General features: G+C 35.0%; 1 protein-coding gene across 1 annotated transcript; it reads left to right on the forward strand.

The window, feature by feature from the left end:
• Positions 1-1,571: 1,571 nt before the first annotated feature.
• Positions 1,572-20,365, forward strand: aub (piwi like RNA-mediated gene silencing protein aubergine). Its single transcript, XM_077430056.1, has 12 exons — positions 1,572-1,741; positions 13,274-13,578; positions 14,132-14,233; positions 14,311-14,470; positions 14,757-14,868; positions 14,980-15,105; positions 15,184-15,379; positions 15,546-15,673; positions 17,022-17,282; positions 17,353-18,204; positions 18,287-18,447; positions 18,570-20,365. The coding sequence occupies exons 2-12, from the start codon at positions 13,278-13,280 to the stop codon at positions 18,832-18,834; spliced, it is 2,664 nt and encodes an 887-aa protein (XP_077286182.1). The 5' UTR covers positions 1,572-1,741; positions 13,274-13,277; the 3' UTR covers positions 18,835-20,365.
• Positions 20,366-21,589: the final 1,224 nt, after the last annotated feature.

Genomic DNA, 21,589 nt, shown 5'->3' on the forward strand with positions numbered 1-21,589 from the left:
AAACGGTACATACCCACGTACATACTTAATTTGCGCGAGCAGGTTACAACAGGAACAAGAGGAACAGGGTTTTTCTCCCGTATTCCGCGCACATTAATACGGGAGGTATTAATGTGCCTGTTCCTCTTGTTCCTGTTGTATCCTGCTTGCGCAAATTAAGTGAGTATGTACCGCATTAAGTGAGTATGAGACCGGTATATTATATCAGGGGTTTATAACTTTATTAAAGACATGATGAAAGAAAGAAGAGAGATACATTAGAACATTGAATAGAAAAGAAAGTAAAATTGTATAAAAAAAAATATTATAAAAGAAGGCACGAAATGAAAATAAAAATATACAAAAGTTATTTATAATAGTAAAAATAACAATATGTAACAAAGAATTTTATAAAATTCCCAGTTTCGCCACCCGGCTTGCCCGTGTTTTTGTGACCGGACAAATAATAAAAATACTGAACATCTATGCATATTAAAATATTGAATATACATTGATTAATATATAAGGAGCAAATACACAAATAAATAAATAATAAATCAAAAATCTTTGTTTTATGTGTTACAGTGGGGTCATATTGTCAGTGAAAATATATTTTCACTAGCGTTTTAGTGATATCATAACCGAATACTTTCCCACTAGTGATTAGTACCTACATGCACATATATGTAACTTTAAAATGGTGCGATTTCGTTGTGACATGTATATATGATGACCTTACTTATTTGACTTATATGATGACCGGATAATAAATTACCGGACAAATAATAAAAATACTGACCATCTATACATATTACAATACTTCACAAAATTATTTACGAGTTAACAAGTATACAAGTCAGTCAGTTTATTGAACAAAAACATGTAGTGATAAATTTAAAATATTCTCGATATTTTCGAGATTTTAATAAACGATTTCTCGAATTTTCACAATAAAATATTCTCGAGAAACGAGAATCAAAATTTCTTGAGAATTCTCGAGAAATCTCGAGACGAGATTTCTCGATCACAACCTCTAACCAGGGCTATGGAGTCGGGGCCGATGCAAGTATTTGCGAGAACATGAAAAAATATAAATATTTTTTTTAGTAAAACATTATAAAACTTCAACAAATCGAACATTCGAACTCAACATTCGTTAATAACCATTGATGTATAATACAGTATTATACATCAATGTTAATAACTCAATATTTGCATATTTTAAGCCAAACGAAATTCAACGATATCGATCTCACAGCCTCGGTTTTGCAAAATGGTCCATTTATCGACTGCGTCTGGGACAAAAGCCCGTGGGACAAAAGTGGGGGTAAGGGTGCGCCGCCCCGAAGGTCATATTTTCCAGGTACGGAAATCAATCAAGGTGCTGCCACATTGGATTGTCATTCAAACAAAAATTTGAAATATTTCACCAATCCGACTGAACGATAACTTGAGCGTATGCAAAAAATCGAAAATCAACCTTAAAAAATACAAGAGTCGGTTTAAAGTGTATCGCCTTGCTTATAAATCGATATTTGGTGTGGGGATTCGAAAACGATAGGAAATTTATGTGGCAACACCGCGTATTCTGTATGTGCGCATGTGCCGCGAGCGGCTACAAGTGGTGGTTTCTACCGGTTGACAGAGCCGGGCATTTGTCCGCCATTCGAGCTCGGGAGCCCGTCTGAGCGGGTCGTGTGGCCGTCCGTGCAGTTCATCGCCATCGCCATCGTCACTGCAGCCACAGGCCATACCGGACCAAGTAACTTCTCCCCTTCTTCTCTTCCGTTCTGTTCGCCCTCGCGCTTTTTGCAAGGCTCTTCTATATTTATTTTCATCTTACAACAACATCAACATATTCGCCCGGCTTCATCTGCGGCTGCGGCTGCGGCTGCGACCATCTTGTTTTCGTTGTTCCTGAGCCCGAAACCCCGCCAAACGCTCGTGTGCGCATCACATGTTATCGTCTCCCTATACGCCACTGTATATATATGTAGTGCATTCTTAGTTCAGCATTCAAAGAATGGCCGATATCGCAGTGTAACAATAAACGCGCCACAACTTACATCAAGTATATATGAATCTGTCCCGAAGAGATAAGTTGTTTTGAATTAACTTCGGTAGTTACCATGTCCAGTGTGTTTTGTTTTAACTCTGAGCGTTTATTTCACGATAAGAAATAACGTCGCCGTTCGGCTTATCTTTCGGTTTCACGTATCGTTTTCTCGGCTTCTCTTTATTTATTTTATTATTCATGTTCGTCACGTTATCTATTGCCCCGGCGTTTCGTATTCGGAACGGTTTTCGTTTCACTGATAGGTTTGTTTCTGAATGTAGGTTTGTTTTGTTTGGTTTCACACGTGCGCATCGCAATAACACGGCGCGGCCATCTTGTGCCCGTTCGATTATTTGGCCGCGGATCTTTTTTTTTTTACTTGTTTTCAATTGTTTGTTTAATGTCGGGCTTCTTCATTGCGACCGACGTAATTTAGATCATTGCTACTCGGATCGGTATCTTTATTTTCATATTACCAAGGATGTGTATATAAATGACTAAACATGGGAAACTAAAGCTCCATGCGCACTTGCGTCCTTAGATCGCGCGACAGAAACCATACCATTGTGATTATATCATTGATGTATAATACACATAGATGAGCCCTGACGTGTGATTTTGGTCGGAGATCTTGTCTTCACTAACTGAGTGGTGCGGGGGGTTTAACTAGCGGGGAAGTTGGGTTTTTTTCCCTACGACGCAGCGGTACCTACCTACCTACTAAGAGAAACTGCATGCGCCAAAAGGGAGACCAGAGACCATGTATACATATATAATATATATCAGTGGCATGCGGTGAAATTATCTATCTTTTGTCAAATACCGGGCGAAGCCGGGTAAAAAAACTAGTATTATTATATGTAGAACCGCCAAATTTTGTATGCTATGTATGGGTCTACCTCACGGGCCCGAATGTGAAACGCCCGAAAACGCAAAGATCGAAAATCGAAAGATCTCAAGTCGAAAGATAAAAAAAAGGGTGCATGGAAAACAGGCTTTTCCTCCCGTATTCTGCGCGCGCACATCCTCTTGTTCCTGTTGTATCCTGCTCGCGCAAATTAAGCGAGTATGTACCGTTTACCATGCACCCTTTTTTTATCTTTCGATCTTTGCCTTCCGATATTTGCGTTTTCGGGTGTTGCACATTCGGGCTCGTGAGGTTAGACCCCCTATTATGCATCCATGCTAAAATTATCTTTGTTATCAACATATAATGGAAATTCAAAGATTTAGAGTAACTAAGTATAAATGACGCTAACGTGATATGCTCGAATGAAGAGTTAAAATGTCCTTATTCCTTTTAATTATACTAATATTAATACATATTTGAATCTACGCATTTGTCTTAACGAATTTATCGATTATCGACCTCTTCAATTTGACCTAAATATGAGAAAGATAGAAGTATACTGTCTCAGATATGCATACGTCGATTATTATATAAATTATATTCTGGTCGCAATTATGAACAAAACACGGTCGTTAGTAAATCAATAATCCCATAAGTCGCGGGTGGCACACATAGAACACGCGTGCGTAAGGTTTTTGTTGGAACGATTTTCAATTTTATTAGTTAAATAAAAACTGACATGTTTAGTTCTATTGAATGAAGCTCGGCATTTAACCGAAATCTAATCATTTTGTTGAAAATATACGAGACAAAGAAAATGTAGCGCAATGCTCAATGGTCGTGATGCGAGAAATTTTCCCCCCAAAACTACATAACTACTTAAAAAACTTTCTGTAATGCTGCGTACGGACCAAACCAACGACGATTTTGGTCCAACGTTTTAACCAGCAGGATAAAACCAGTAGCGTACAAAATATCGAAATAAAAATTAAATTTAAAAATTGAAATCAAATATCAAAATTAAAACTATTATTATTATATTAAAATTAAATTCAAATATCAAAATAAAATTATAATCAATATATTAAATTTAAAATAAAATATTGAAAGTTAAAACAGAACATGCCCAATTTAAATAAATTTTCGAGATTGACCTAAAATTAGATCATCAACAATCACATACAGGTAATCCTCGACTTTTGTTTGTCGAAGATGTTTTGACTTACGTAGATACGCACTAAGATCGAAAAAAAATCAAAGAATTATTATTTTTACTTCCCCGTAATGCGCAGTTACTGGGAATATATCATGTGTTAGTATGGGTGACCGAGTGATGGTCCCAACCCGACACGTTGTCGGTTTATCAAACGAAATTTTTTTAGTCTTCAATTGTTTCTCTCGTCGAAATAAATCATTTCAGAGGTAAATTTTATCGGATAATGTCTTCAATTGTTTCTCTCGTCGAAATAAATCAAATAATTAAATCTATCTCGGAGGTAAAATTTATCGGATAATGTGTGATTATTAACCTATCCAACCCATTCTTTTGTAAATTTGATTTCCATTACTTTAATTTTTTAATGAAAGCTTTTACTTTGTCTTTTTGAACAAGTGTGTGTATTTGTGATCCCTGCATTGATTTATTTAAACCGCTCAATTTTCCAAAAATTTCAACCAAATAGGCAAGTTTAACAATAAAATTATCGTTCGTCATACAAAAATGAGGTATAATTAGCTTCCATATCAGCACACCGCTTTGCAAACAGCCTTGCTCTCAAAGGACTATTCTTAATGTTGTTTATAATTCTTATAACTCGCTCATATTTTTTGACAATAGAGCTGCTCTGAGAATCATACAGTGTATCCAGATAGCATGTGGTGCTTTCTTTTTGATCAATGCTTTAAGACCTGCTTTGTGTCCGGACATTGAGTGAGCTCCGTCGGTACACAGTCCAATTATTATTTGATGTCGTTCACCACGCAATTATTTCACTTTATGTCGTATTCTTCAACAAAGCTGTCTATTATATCAAAAATTTCAATGGATGAGGTCTTCCCAAGAATGTGTTTGCAAAATAATATATCTTCTAATATATTATTATCCGCGACATATCAAACATATGCAATTAAATGGGCATCTTTAGCTAAAACAGAGCGTATGCAAAGGCGCAATTTTTAAAATCTTCTTCTCCGGATAATTTTTTATAGGAATTAAATGTATATATAAAAATGAAAGAAAAATAAACATTCATGCATTGAATTTTTACTGTTAAGCTACGATATGAAGTTTTATTTATTTGTAGATATTATGGTATGAAAATGATTTTTTTTAAAAAGTTTTGGCGCCTCCCAGTTTGGAAACCGCTGGATTACGGTGAATCCCATATTTGAAGAAATGTAGGAGAAACTTGTCGAAATAACAAAATCGTACGAATTAATAATGACACTAAAGATTTCAATCTTTTATTGTTAAATAATTCAGTTTTATACGTAATTAATAAACAATCAAAAATAATAAATTAACAAGTGTCCCGTTTCTAAACAACAATTTACTGATATTTCCGGATAGGTTTAAGAATTGAATACTTATTTGGGACGACATACATATGCCATTCATAAATAAACGGAAAAATATATTTTCTGCACAAAGGATTCTAGTGCACAGATTATTGACTGATACCGATTGATACTAAATGAGTCTAAAATAGAATGAGTGCGAACGGAAAAGAAGTATCCCGTTTCTAACTGAGTACTTAATACTTAATCTGTAATACCATTAGCAGATGCACAGACAAAGAACTATTTAATATTGAATGCATTCACGTACGTACATGTCGATAAAATAGATACATACATATGAAACCGAGATCGCGCGCGCGCGATCTCGGTTGCATATGTATTTGCAAACACGTGTAACCTTCCAAACGGTAATCGGATTATTACTCAAATTGCGATCGACCATAAGACGATTTTTTCCATGAAAATTGCGAATTCGGAATATTTGGCAATAGAATTCTCGTTAGTATGATGGACTTTTCGGCTGCCAGATGTTTCGTTACAGAGATTTTAGTGGCTTGGGCGAGCGCTTTGTGAACAATAATCACCGAACCCTCCCAAACATATGCACTCTGCGCGTGCAACTACCCCAATCGAATATTCGAATATGTTCGCCCCTTTTTCAATATTCATAAATTCACGCGATCCTATTGGCCGTTCTGCACGACTCCTCTTTTCGAGGCCACTTCGGCGCGAATGCGAGATCATGTAATCCATCGGTCCACGAGCGCCACTCACCTAATCTTTACGTTACAATATTGACCGTTTATATATTGAGGTTTGCCGAACCTTTTTTACAAAGGATTTACAACAATGGATAGCACTGTGACTATCCTACCTCTACTCATCACATATTTAAGATAACAAAATCATATATAAGCTCGTAAATTATATTAAAAAGCTAGTTAATAGTCGGCACTTGTAACGAAAGGAATAATAAAGAATATACTTGAAAAATATATGTATTTTAATTTCATCTGGTGTGTTCACTTAAATCGCGCCGTAATATATAGCATGTAACTTTGTTTTAATTCGTGTATCAATTCCTTTCCGACACCACCCGTTGAAATCAACGGGCACAACACTAGTTTAAAATATTTAGTAATAAGTAGTCACCGGAGCCTGAGGGGGCTGTGCATTGTTCAAAGGTTGTAAATGCATTGTTAAAGGTTTGCCGAATAATGGATAGCACTGTGACTATCCTACCTCTAGTAATAAGATTAATTTTGAATAAAATCCTACAACTGAAAGTAGAACTTAGTCTTCTTAAACTTGTATCAAAGATGTTATGGGTATGGGTTTGTCTCATCCGAATATTTTTATTTGTTATCTTGGCTGCGTGCTAGCGTTTGAGTGGCACCGATCGTAATGAATTATTCACACTTGAAGAGGCTCTTGTATTAAAATATTTAGTGCTTTTTCACCAAGCCAACTTTCTAGACTAGGTGATTGAGAACCGTTCTCAACTAAAAATCGAATCGTGGAAAATTCCGCAATAATAAAATGATACATTTACGAACTAGAAAGAGGCAGATTATATTGTTTGGAAAGAAATACTTGAATTTTTATTTTAGCAACATTTTTTTTCTTCAATTTATGCAAATTTATACCAAGTACTAACAAATAAATCTCCCGGTTTTAACATGTAGTTCTTAGTGAATAATGCCTCACATATCTCATCAGAAAAGAGCGGCGGTCAGATTTCCGCCATAGATAACAATAGATCTCTCCATTGTCTGAGAAAGTATGAGAGCAAAAAAATGGTTGACAATGTAAATTTTTTTAGAACATTAGAACATGAACCATGTTTTTTAGCCGTTGAGCAACCTGATCGCCGTCCCCTAATCATCAGTAAAGAGTGGCGGTCAGGTTTCTGACATAAAAAGAGCCTTGTAACAATAGACCTCTCCATTTTCCGAGAAAGCAGGAGCTCAAAAAAATGGCTGACAATAGTGAGCAACCTGATCGCCGTTCCTTGCTCATCAGCATGGGCCGGCGCGACCCTGGGCACAATTGTTCATTTTTATGGTGAACTTTCTTTTTCTCTAGCATTGTAGTTTTCCTTGGGGCTTTGAAAATAGCCCCAAAACGCACACTTTCCTGGAGAAAGCACGCTCCACCGCCGAAGACTACTCATCAGTGATGAGTAGAGGTAGGACCGGAAGCGTGCTTTTTCCAGGAAACAGGGCAAACTACAAAGCTAGAGAGCATAAAAAAGGGTTCATCATAAAAATGAACAAAGCACAGCGAACAATGAACTGCGCAAAGTTTGTCCGCTCTTTAGTGATGAGTAGTGAGCGGACCGGAAGCGTCCGTTCATCATTAATTGTTCGCGGTGCTTTGTTAAAGGTTCACCGAACCTTTTTTTTTGCACTCTAGCTTTGTAAATAAACTCATAACTAGAGGTAGGATAGTCACAGTGCTATCCATTGTTCGGCAAACCTTTAACAATGCATTCACAACCTTTGAACAATACACGGCCCCCTCAGGCTCCGGTGACTACTCATAACGCCCTGATTCCTGGAAAAAGCACGCTCCCTATCCGCCCTTTAGTGATGAGTACGTCAATTTTTTTTCTGCATCTGGTGAGCAGAGATCGGCGCTCGGGTGCAAAAATGGGCTCACCATTGTCAATTTCTATGGTCAACCTTTTTTTTTTGTTCTAACTTTGTAGTTTGTCTTTTTTCCTAGAAAATAGCACGCTCGCGCCGCGCTATATGACGAGTCAATTAGATGCAAAAGTTAATTAGATGCAAAAAAGAAGTTGGTATTTGATGTTTTGAAAGCTGTTTATAGGTCTATTTATTGTAAACGACCCATTTTTTGTGACCGGCAACGATTAGTTCCTAACAAGGTTGGTTTCTTTGTCTCTGCAGCAAGGATCGACAAGTGTTCATTCGCTGTTTATTGCCCACTAGACAAATCATGCTCACTTCCTCAAGTCTTCATTGATTTTCGAGGGTCGTCATGATTTAGGAATGTCCTGTAAAAACACGTATTACCAGATTTTAATCGACGAAATGTTTTCTCTCCACACAATAGCTTTTGTGATCTTGGTTGCGTTGGAGTCTTAGTCCTATCTATAAATCTAGCATACAGCATGCATCAAAATGGTGATGCATAATTCTGACACCATTTTACAGACGTCAATTATGTTTTCTACTAGGATATCCTTAGTATGAACATTTTTATTTTATTAAAGAACTATACATTTTGAATCCGGACATTGCTCCACCGTTTCAAAATGGTCAATTATTTCGATTCAAATATTCGACAAACTTTGTAACCCGAGCTCGGTTACTATTAGTACTGTTGTGAATAATAAAAATGAAGTCGACATCAAGGACACTGCCAGGTTTCATATTCGGAACCAAATTTCGTGTTTAAAATTTCTATTATTATTGATCCCCATCAACAGAAGGCCCTCTCGACTTATGAAAGACTTGTCTGGGGTGAATGTTTCGACACAGGTGGTCGGTACCAGTCTCAGAAGACTGCGACGAATCGTCAACGACAAGCGTCAGCTCGCATGTTATATGGCTCAAAGGATGCTTTTGTTTGCTACTTGGCAACGCCAATTAAACGCTACTTAAATTTGCTACTTTCATCCATTGTTCAACCTTAAGTTCCAGGTATTCATCCTGACTTTTGTGTTTGTAACTTTTGTTCGTAGTACGAACTTCGTTCAGTGAACGCCTGGTGGGGTTTTTCCGGAAATATCGATACCTCGTTGTCCTATGTACGAAGAAGTAATAGATGAAATTTTGTAATCATGAAAAATGAAAATATGTCGAAAACGTTAATAACCACAAGCTCGAAAAGGACAAGCTCAACTCGGCCTATAAAATAATGTCTTAATCATGGCTTCCCAAACGAGCGCTTTTCATCAGGCCCTCGGTTCTTTTGACCTACTCGTTATGTTTTATACGAGAAAAAAATATTTTTATAATATGGTTTCAGGGTTCTAGGTTTTCACTGACATTATAAAAGTAGAATATTCTGATAGCGAATATATGGATTCTTCAAGTGATGGAGAATTAAGTGGCGTAGAAGAATTATGATACGACATTGTATAGAAACAGAAGACTATCCAAAACGAGCAAAGAAGTAACGAATTAAAGAAAAATTCTATGCAAAATAATGAAAAAATATTTTGATGGTCTAGGCACCCAACAGTAAACAAATTTGAAGTGAGCAAATGAACAACAAAGTGTAGCACTTTCTTTGCGAATTTATTTTATTATCTTTGTAACGGTCGGGACTTAATACTAGCCGACAAAGAAGAATGTCTATACATAATAATGAAAAGAACTGCATTATTATCAAAATTCGAACACTTTTAAAATCACTTATTTCCTGTTTAATATAATTTATATCCTATATTTTTTTCTCATTTTTTTAATTCGTATTAATTTTTGCATACGTACGTTTGTTTTACTTATAATTAAAAAAAAAAATGCTATTTATCATTTTATTCGTGGCACGTATTCAAATATTAAATAAATATGCCATCCAAATTATATCATAGATCTTAAAAACATTACACGATCGGTTGAAATAAAATATATAAATATTAGCGTGTTTCTTTCAACAGCCTGTATATGAAAAATGCATCTGTGTGAGTACTGTGCACGCGCCTTCTGTAGCTAATATACCTATATATGTGACGACATTACACATTAAAAGCAAATAAATACCTTAATCCCAATGTTTTAAATTGGGGCCTTCTCGTTGGGGAGAATTTTTGCGATCCATCTTACTTGTATCTCATGCGTACTCGTGTGGGACACCTCTGTCATATTCAAATTGCAAAATAAAGTTATCATTTCGCTGTAAACGTCACAATCCGGAAGAGAAATGATAACCCTTTGCACTTTGAATGTGATATGAAAGCACTTTAACCCTTGTGCAAAGGGTTATCAATTCCATGAATCTGTGCAAGGCACGGCACATTTTTTTAGCATGTTTTAAAGTATCTAAAAAAAACCATATGCCACTTAAAAACCAGTTTTGGTCCATTTTTTATGTAGATTTATTCCAATTTCACCTTTATGTAAAATTTCAAAACCGTTACTTTAAGAATAAGTTGAAAAAACGCGATAAAACCGATATAATACTACATATGTTCAATACAACAGTTGTTTTCCTTACCGGAACAAAAAGTAATAATTTACTTAAGCTTATTAACTTTTGAATGACTTCAGTGAGGGTCTACCTCACGGGACCGAAAGTGAAATGGTCGAAAAAGCAAATATCGGAAGATCAAAAAAAAGGGTGCATGGTAAACGATACTATGTATATATAATATAATATAGCCAGCAGCATAGCTCGGTTGTTAAGCTTCTGCTTAGCGTCGTGAGGTGCCGGGTTCGATCCCAGGGCCAGGGCCTCGAGTGAAAATGAATTTTTCAGAGTATGCTGTTGGTTAGACCTGGATTTGTGACTCCAAGTTGATCAGTTCCTATCAGAGTTGGCCAATTTTCTCTGATTTCATTGTTGAAACGGTTCCCGGTAAAAATTGGCTAAAACCCTTCCTATATATACAATATGTCACCTTTAATTTGTTTGATTAATGTGCAATAAATAAGTTTGTGTACGATTTAATAGATGTCTCATTGATTTGCGAGGTTTTCAGTCTCGTAATTCAGTTACTTATATAATGAAAAATGCTGCAATATTTGTAATTGGCCAGGAAGGCGCATTGGGGTTGCCTGTAATGCCTTCCTGGTATGTGTTGTCATAAAAATAAAAAAATATCAGTGGCATGTCGTGAAATTATCTCTCTTTTTGTCATATAACCTTGTTTAATGTGCGCGCGCAGGATACGGGAGGAAAAGTCTGTTCCTATTGTTCCTGTTGTATCCTGCTCGCGCAAATTAAGTGAGGATGTACGACGGGGGGAGATAGTGTTTTACCGCACGCCACTGATATATATACAGTACCCTAACAAATTACTTGGCCCCTTTGCAATTTTTCGGTATTTGGTAAAAAATGTGAGGATTTTATTGAATTCAACAACCAAAAATGTTCTTAACTATTTAATTACATTATATTACACAAATAAATCACAATAAATTTAAAAATATATTAATATTTTGTGGTTCCCCCTTTGTTTACCACTACCGCCCTAAAACGCGCTGGCATACTCGCGATGCATGCCTTAATGGTGTCCTTAATTTTGACCTCATTTTTCCACACATCCAAAATATTTTTAATCAGAATGTCCTTAGTAGGATTATACCTCATATAAACATATTTTTTTAAAACACTCCAGACATTTTCGATCGGGTTTAAATCGGGAGAATTGCCCGGCCATTTCAAAACAGGCAATTCCTCCGATTCAAGATAATTTGTTATCACCCGAGCTCTATGGCAAGGAGCGCCATCATGCATAAAAATGCTATCAAGATCAAGGACACCACCAGGCTTCAAATGAGGTACCAGATGTGTCTTTAGCACTTTTAAATACTGTTCGCCATTCATATGGACCCATTAACAAAATAAATGGGCCCCCGACCTTTTCCGCTTATGACGGCCCAAACCATTGTCTGGGGTGGGTGTTTAACCGTGCTTTAATTAACACACGAGGGCAGGTAGCGTTCTTGGGGGTTGCGACGAACAAATAAGCGGCTTTCTGTCATGGCTTGAAGGATGCATTCGTCGCTAAAGTATATCTGCAAAAAAACACGAAAATATGGATTCGGCGTTTGTTACAGATTACTTGTGTATTAAATAAAATAAAGCAAATTACCTTCATCCATTCTTCAGCCGTGAGTTCCAGATATCGTTTGGCAAATTGCAACCGAGCTTTCTTCATCCTGTCGTTCAGGAGAGGTTTTTTGGTGGGTCTGCGGCCCCGTAAATTTTTCTCCTGCAGACGACGTCGGATGGTCTGTTCGCATAGGTCGACACCGCGGTCATGAATATTTTTTTTTATTTGACTTAATGTTATCGACCTTTTCTCCCGAACCTCGGTTACAATTTGCCGATCAATCCTTGGGGTTGTTTTGCGTTTTCGGCCACATTTTCCAACCCTTTTGGTATCAATTGTGGTCTTCACGGAACGTATACACTCCCATCTTCTGCGCGATTTCTTTTTGGGTTAGGTTTCTTAATTCCAAAAGAGCTTTTATGGCAACTCTTTTTGAATTTGGAATGTCCGGACCACCCATTTTTTCCTAAAAATCAATTTTTCATTAAATAAACGTGAAATTCAAAATTATGTTTAATTCAATAATTTTAACTCACCAGAAATAGTCGAAGACAACACTAAGTGATATAAAATCACTAAAATCTGCAATTGATTTTGTCCAAAAACTAAAAAGATGCGCTTTGTTCGGCAGACACTCTGATACTGTTTTGACGAAACACTTGATGCATTTCGTACATAATGAAAAAAAAGGGTCTAATTTTTTTTGTATAGTCCTGACAAATCACACAATGAATGAAATGGTGTTGGACGCACACAAAAAAAATACATTGTTAACAAAGGTACACCCAAGTAGAAAAAAAAATGTGAAAGTTTCCGCACCTGGCTAAGGTGCCAAGTAATTTGTTAGGAGACTGTATACTATCCGCTCTTCATATGTATGCATGATAAACGAATATTTTCGACTTTTTCACGGTTACCCCTTCAATGAATGGTGTACATATTCATATTGAATACAAAACTAGTGAGTCTCTCACATGTGCACGGCCCCTCTATACACCGAAGCCCGTATGGCGCGAAAGCGATATCAGATGGATCGGCGATAGTAAACCATCAGTCCACGAGCGCCTCGCACTCTCTGCATTACATTATTTTATAATCGTTTTTCTGCTATTTTCTCTAGAAAAATGAGTAACCCTGGTGCGGGAAGAGCAAGAGGACGGGGAAGAGCCAGAGGGGAGAATCCTCAAGGGGGACCACAGCAAAATGTTAGTGGTGGTCGCGCTCGGGGTAGTGGTCCACCGAGACCAATGCAGCAACAACAACAACAATACCAACAACCAGCACCGATGCAACGACAACCACCGGTACAGAAACAACCCATGCAACAGCAACGTCAAACCCCTGCCGCAGCAGGGCGAGCTGCTCCTCGATCTGGTGGTGTAGATAGAGCTATGTCGGGTCTATCGGTTGCAAGTACAAGTTCAGGTATGACACATAGTCCATATTTCATTTCTATCGATTAATATTTATTTTATTAATAAATGTATGATAGGCCATGTGAAAAACTTATCTTTCAAATTAAAAACTTGGTTTTTTACTAATACATCAACTTCTATTAGATTTTGACGTAAGAATTTTTTTTAGTGCTTTTTACGAATTTTTATCCATTATTTTAGTGGATATCTCTAATTAACTGTTGCTGATTATCATTAAAACTAACTAGCTCGAATGTTGTAATAGTGCTATTATTTTTAATCAAACCTCTACTTAAGACAACTTGATTCAATCTCACTTCTTAATCTGATAAATCATATTTAACTATTATTATTATAATAAATAGACAGTTTATCACATCAACTTTAACATATGCATATGTATAAAATTATATTATTGTGTAATGACTATTTTACTTAAAGGTTATTGCTAAATAATGTAAGTAAAAATTTCACACTACCTCATAGCTTTAAGCGTTTCTGGTTTATAGTTTGATTTATTTTTCTGCTTCTAAAAATGATTTTTGCTATTTTCAAATATGTAGGTGATCCATTGGCACTGACAGGTAGAGGTGGAACACGTTCTGGGCGATACCTTGAAAGTGCATGCTTACGAACTAGACCAGAGAGATTCGATATAAAGACAGGTATGATCTTTTGTACAGCATTGTTTTTTTTTATTTTTTTTTTGTTATATTTTATATAATTTTTATTTTGTGTATAGGTGTACAAGGAACTCCCGTTAACCTTGTTACAAATTACTTCAAACTTATGACTCGTCCAAACTGGACACTATATCAATATCGTGTTGACATAAGCCCCGAGGAAGATCGTACTGCAGTAAGGAAATCCTTATTGCGTGATCATCGCAAAACATTAGGAGGGTAAGTTTAATTGATTTTAGATTTCAATTATAAAATAAGTCGATCCGTGTTCTATCGTCCGAAGTTTTAACTCTTAAAAGATAGCATCAATTTAGTGGACGTTGTGTTTATATATAATACGCACAAAATTATAAATAGTTGTCATGAACTTCATTCAAAGCTTACGGTGAAGAAATATAATATTAAACAGTTTTAATCTATTTTTTAGAAATTATAACTCAATAGTGGTACAATTTTATATAATGTCTGATTTTCATATATTTTCGTACATTTATTATATTTGTAGATACATATTTGATGGTACAGTCATGTACACTCCGTATAAACTAAATGCAGATCCAATGAATTTATGCTCGAAACGAACTGAGGATGACCTTGCCATGTCATTAACCCTCAAGGTATGACTGGTATTTTTAATTTATTGGTTACACCACTAATTCTGACTTGCATAACTCCAGGAATGTAAATTCTAACATTTGTAATTATCATGTGTCTTGTTGGCTTTTTAGCTCGTAGGGGATGTTACATCTGGTGACTACGTATATATCCAAATATTTAACATTCTGATGCGGAAGTGCTATTCGTCTCTGAAGCTACAATTACTAGGTCGTGATTTTTATGACCAAGTTGCTAGGGTAGGTTTGATGAAATATATTATCAAAAAGTTATAATTAAAAGAAATGAGTGTTGATTCGAATAATTTTTTTTTTTAGATTGATATACGTGAGCATAAATTGCAAATCTGGCCTGGATATAAAACCACAATAGCGCAACACGAACAATCAATATTGATGGTAGCAGAGATTACACACAAAGTCATCAGGACAGACACAGTCCATGAGACCATGAAGATAATTCAACAACAAGCTGGAAATAATTTCAAGGGTGTTTTTTGCAAGGAAATTATCGGTAAGCTAATCTTCCAGTGTTATACACACGCATATTTTCTGTCTAATATTATAATATTAATTATGTACATCAACCACATTATTTTAGAATTTCGGATGATTTTTGTTTCATAGCTGTATATTAATATAAAATATGTTTTAATTTTTCTTTTATATATGAATTTTAGGTCAAATCGTTTTAACCGATTATAACAATAAAACATACAGGATTGATGATGTGGATTGGTCACAAAATCCTCTAAGCACGTTTGTCATGAATGAGGAAACCATTACTTACGCAGAATACTACAAAAAAGTTAGTTTTTTTTGTATATTAACCAGGACTGGTTGAATCTTTGGAAAAAATTCAAACTTTTTCCCACAATCTGATTCATTTTTTAAAAAAAAAAAATTTTCCATTGGATTAATAATTTTTTAATATCTTTTTGATGTACCAAAACTGGGTGCTTCGTATACAGTCAGCTGTTGCAAATCTTTTTTTTCATTCAATATTTTGTGTTGGTTTTTTTTTTTTTTAATACATATATCAAACTAATAAAATGTACGCATTTGTTGTTGCCAATTTGTCAATAACACTGAGCAACAAAAAAAAATACCAGAGCGGAGACTAGCCAATCTTTACTAAGTTTGACCCACTGAATTCGAATATGATATTGATTTTTGTTGGTGGGTGATCGTTTACGAGATATGAGCGTTTAAAAAAATCCGCGATTTTTACAGTTTTTTGGCTTTTGCGGTCTTTAACTTAAAATTTAGGATTGTTACGCTCAAAGTGAGTATTGGAATCAATAGTCAGATATTTTTCCTATTAATTGTTATATTTTATTGATTTAAAATACTTCTAATTAATTGTCTTAGCGAATAGTCCGACCGCTGTACTCTGTGAGGTGGATTACATGCCATCTCGCTTGCACCCAAATATTACGCGCTACAACCATATACACAACGAAAGCATTTAAATTGCAATTACCGCTTGAGTTAGTACGTTTAGATAAAAAAAAAATATTGAGATAGAAAACCAATCCTCATAAACGTGGTGAAATAAAAAATTTGCCAAATAAATGAAAAATAGCACGGAAAAAAAATCCATAAAAAAAAATATATTTTTGACTTAAAATTCGCTAGACAATTATTTAGAAGTATTATAAAGCAATTAAATATAACAATTTATAGGAAAAATATCTGACTATTGATTCCAATACTCACTTTGAGCGGTAACAATCCTAAATTTTGAATTAAAGACCGCAAAAGCCAAAAAACCTTAAAAATCGCGGATTTTTTTAAACGCTCATATCTCGTAAACGATCACCCACCAACAAAAATCAATATCATATTCGAATTCAGTGGGCCAAACTTAGTAAAGATTGGCTAGTCTCCGCTCTGGTAACTCAAAAACGTGATTTTTTGTTGTTCAGTGTAATCAGACTTCTCAATAAGACCTAAGCACGTGGAAAACTAGACTGATAGAAACACTGTCTCACATCTGCATACATTGTATGTTGATGAATCATTTGTGAGATTTGAACGCTAATTTTTAACGATTGATTCCAACCGAAAAGCTAAGACTTCACAGCCCCCATTAATATTTACATTTTGAGTATATTTAATATAGAATATTGATTAAACTTATGTAATATTTGTAGAAATATCAACTCACAATAAAAGATCTCGCTCAACCTTTATTATGTTCGCGTGCTAAAGCGAGAGATATTCGCCGTGGTTGTAGTGAAATAGTCTTATTAATTCCCGAATTGTCTCGAATGACTGGACTCGACGACAAAATGAGGGCCGACTTTCGTCTGATGAAGTCCCTTTCGAACTATACCAGGGTTGGACCCGAGTCCAGAATAATGAAACTATTGGCGTTCAATAAACGACTGGCAACAGCCAAAGAGTGTGTTGAGGTTTGTCTTTTTATTAGTTTGAACTAAGTTTGGTTTTTTTGGGGTTATGTTATCTAATTTTTTCTTACAGGATCTCAAACAATGGGACATGAAGCTAGACGATAAGCTTACTACTATTGTGGGTCGACAATTGCCCTGCGAACAGATTTATCAGGGAGAAAGGGGCGAGGTTAAATATAATGTATTGGACACCAACGATGGTTGGACCAAGAATCTTCGTGCCAACAAATTCGTTAGCTATGGATTAGTTAAGGATTGGGCAGTTGTAACGATTACAAGGCTCAAACAGGATACAACCGCTTTCATAAGGATGGTAATGTCAGCTGGTAATGGCATGGGCTTCAATTTACCACCACCTCTAACATATGAAATATCTCATGACAGTATTGGGATATACATAACCGAATTGGAAAGAATAATTTCACAAAAAAATCCGTCGCTCATATTCTGCGTCATATCGAATAATAAAGTTGATTTGTATAACGCTATCAAAAAGAAGTGTTGTGTGGATAGAGCTGTACCTACTCAGATAGTCGTTGGACGGACGCTTTCTCACAAATCTGCCATGTCAATTGCCACAAAAGTAGCAATTCAAATGAATTGTAAACTTGGTGGATCCCCGTGGTCTACGATGCAACCTGTCAAAAACCTAATGGTAATTGGTTACGATGTGTGTCACGATCCCCGAAATAAATCAAACAGCTACGGCGCAATGGTTGCTTCTATCAATCAAAACCAAACAAAGTATTACAACGCTGTTACGCAGCATAAAAATGGTGAAGAGCTTGCCAGCGAGTTTTGCGTTAATATAAAGATTGCCCTAAAAAAATTTAAAGATAATATTAAAGAACTCCCCTCTTGCATCATCATTTACAGGGATGGTGTTGGTGAAGGGCAAATAGCGTATGTGTACAATCACGAGGTAATTTAGAGTGAATTTTTATTACGAAATATTATGATTGAATTTTTAATGTTTATATTTTAATAATTTTTTTATATTTTAGGTGGAAGTTATTAAGTCTGCATTGCAGGAAACATATGGCACTGCTGAGTATCATCTTCAATTTGTGATTGTCTCAAAGAGACTCAATACCAGATTTTTCCAAAATTCTAAGAATCCGAGACCGGGAACCGTGATTGATGACGTTGTCACCAATCCCAACAGGTAAATAAATAAATTCATTATATGAATACAAATATTGTTCTTTTTCCAAATTTTCAACCTACATACATACTATGATGTATCCATATTTTCATTTAAAATGACCAATCGTTAATTTTTTTCAGATATGATTTCTTTTTGGTGTCGCAGGCTGTGCGAGATGGAACAGTAGCTCCGACCAGCTACAATGTAATATTTGACAACACCAAAATGTCTGTTGATTACACACAGCGTATGGCATATAAATTTTGCCATATGTATTATAATTTCTCTGGCCAAGTTAGAGTTCCAGCTCCGTGTCAGTATGCGCACAAGCTGGCTTTCTTGTCCAGTCAAAATCTTCACAATACGCCCCATGTGAACCTAAATTCAGTCCTATTTTTCTTGTAAGATTTTGTATTACATTGGAAAGAGCTTTTGTTTTTTGAACATAATTTTTTATTTTTCATTTTGCCAAATAAGTACAACTTTTAGTTTTTAATTATTTTTATAAGTGAAAAGACAATTAAAATTAATTTCGCACCATGAAAGTATTTCGTTATGGTAGGTATTACATGACAAATATTGTTACATGTAAATGCATTTGTCAGTTATTTTAACTAATTAATGTTCCCAATTCTACTAGAGAAGTAAAATGTAGTAGGTATAAACTAGGGCATCCAAATAAATGGAAAATGATAGTTTATGGATTTCTCTTGAAACAAAAGAAGTTTTTTTTTTTTTAGATAGTCGCAAATTATATATTGGAATTTAGTTATACGCTGAATGTATAATTATATATTTTTTTAAATTAAGATTATTTGACCAAGTGAATTTCATTGGTCTTCTGTTATGATAAAAAAGACAATTTTGCCAGTTTCAACTTTTCACCAAATCAATATGCATTGGATGCCCAATTAGTAACTAATATTTGTCTATCAATATATTCCGTAGTATCACTGTAAAAAAATATAGCGCGTTTGGTAAACTCGATAAGAAAGTTGTTTATGTGATCAACATGCGCTCTTTGTATTATTGCTGTGATATTTAAAAATATTGATTGTAATGTATAAGTACCCCTTACCAGCATGTTTGTTGTTGTTCGTTTAAATGTTGCCATATATGTCAGTTGTTGTGAAAGTGGAATAAGTCATTAATTCAATTGAAAAATTGTGATTTTCAAAAACCGACCATTTTTATATATTTACTTTAATCCATTTGGTGTACAATTCAATGTTTGAAACATTACATAGTACTGGGAAATATAGAAAATATTAAAAGTTTTAACTCTTCGAAATGTTTGAATAAAATTCATAGTCTGTTTTTTAAAGTTTTCTTTTCTCTGCAAGAATTTTATTTCCTCACTATTAATGCCTTATTTCATTTTCATAACCAATGGCAAATTTTAGTAATAAGTTAAATATAGATGCTTTATTTACTGCAACACTTTGTGGTGAGGTGTGCTTACTGTTATGTTATTTACCTACTCTGATTTTGTTATTGTTCTAGGTATTTTTTTATAATTTTCGTTCATAGAAATTTATGTAAAATAAATATTTTTCTAAATCTAAAACTAAAAAGAGTCATATATTTTTGGATAAATGGGGGAATTCAAAATTTCGAGCTTCAGAACTTAGTTTGGTGTATGCGAGGATAGGCTATGCGTTGTTTGCGCATGTTGTATGAGGGTATGTGTTGCCTTATGAGGATAACCGAAATTTTTATTAGATTATTTTAAGATGTTCAGGCCAACATTTTCGAATCGTGGGTTCTATTTTTTTTTTTACAAACTCTAAAATTTAAATATCTAGAAATATTGTTTTAAGATTTTTCGACATATTGACAGACTTATTGTTTTTTTTTAAGAGATAACCAAATGTAATGTTTACATACTGTAATTTTATTTTTGTCAAGTTTTATTGAATAAAATTATTCATTGAGTACTATTCATTGTTTTTAATTCGTATCACCTTTTTATTGTTTTGAGGAGGACCACACCATAACTTTTCGAGTGCCAGAAAATTCAGTTTTCAGGAAAGACAAAATGAATAAATAATGCATAAATTCATTATTGCAGTATTTATTAATAAGCTAAAATTCTCCTGAGAGATATTACAATCAATAAATCCTTGATAATAAAAAATAACAATATGTTTTGCCATGATAACATCGTATATACATACATACATATGTACCACTTTCATGATAATAAAAGGACAACTGCTATAATGTCTCTCATCTCTCAGATGTTACCCTGATCATGGTGGCTGAAGATATCAGCTTTTTGGTGAATCTAAGGGTTTCAGCTAGTCTAATCTGTCCGGTTTTTTTCATGTAGTTTTTCATTTATTATGTACGTGCATACGGTTACCTGACAACTCGTTCACAGATTTTCTGTAAACCGAGGATGCGCTCCAGGCAACACGTATACGGCCATCTCTTTCTCACCCCGTCTGTTCACCAAGATCTTGTTTACTATGCCATTACGTATGCAGCCATCTCTTTCACAGACCGTCTGTTATCGGTGAACAGAAGGTCTGTGAAAGAGATGGGTGCATACGTAATGGCAGAGTAAACGAGATCATGGTGAACAGACGGGGTGAGAAAGAGATGGCCGTATATGTAATGCCTGGAGCGCATCCTCGGTTTACGGAAAATCTGTGAACGAGTTGTCGTATCACCCATGCATACAGCATGTAATTTATGTATACTTATATTCAGGGCTTTTTTTCCCATGTAATGCGGTGGAATGAAGTTCCGGCACCTTTTTATCTCAACATTTTTTATATAATATTCTATAAACGAATGTTTTATATAATAGAATTTGAATATATGTAATCTTCCAAAAAAAATTGAGTGAGTTCTGGCACCTTTTTTTTTCAAAAAAAAGGCTTGCCTATATTGATAACTAGAGGTAGGATAGCCAAGGGGCCGCTCATTGTTCCATTGTTGTAAATCCTTTGTAAAAAAGGTTCGCCAAACCTTTAACAATGCATTTACAACATTTGAACAATACGCGGCACGCTCTGGGTCCGGGCTTTATTGTTACATGGTAAAATTAATTTTGAAAATAGTCCATTCAAATATTTTTCGATAATTATGTAATCTTAAGAATTAAAGTTTGAAATACCAAGATTTTTTTAGATGCTGCAAAATACGTACATAA

This window comes from Arctopsyche grandis, chromosome 4 (assembly GCF_051622035.1).
Source record: "Arctopsyche grandis isolate Sample6627 chromosome 4, ASM5162203v2, whole genome shotgun sequence".
NCBI lineage: Eukaryota > Metazoa > Arthropoda > Insecta > Trichoptera > Hydropsychidae > Arctopsyche > Arctopsyche grandis.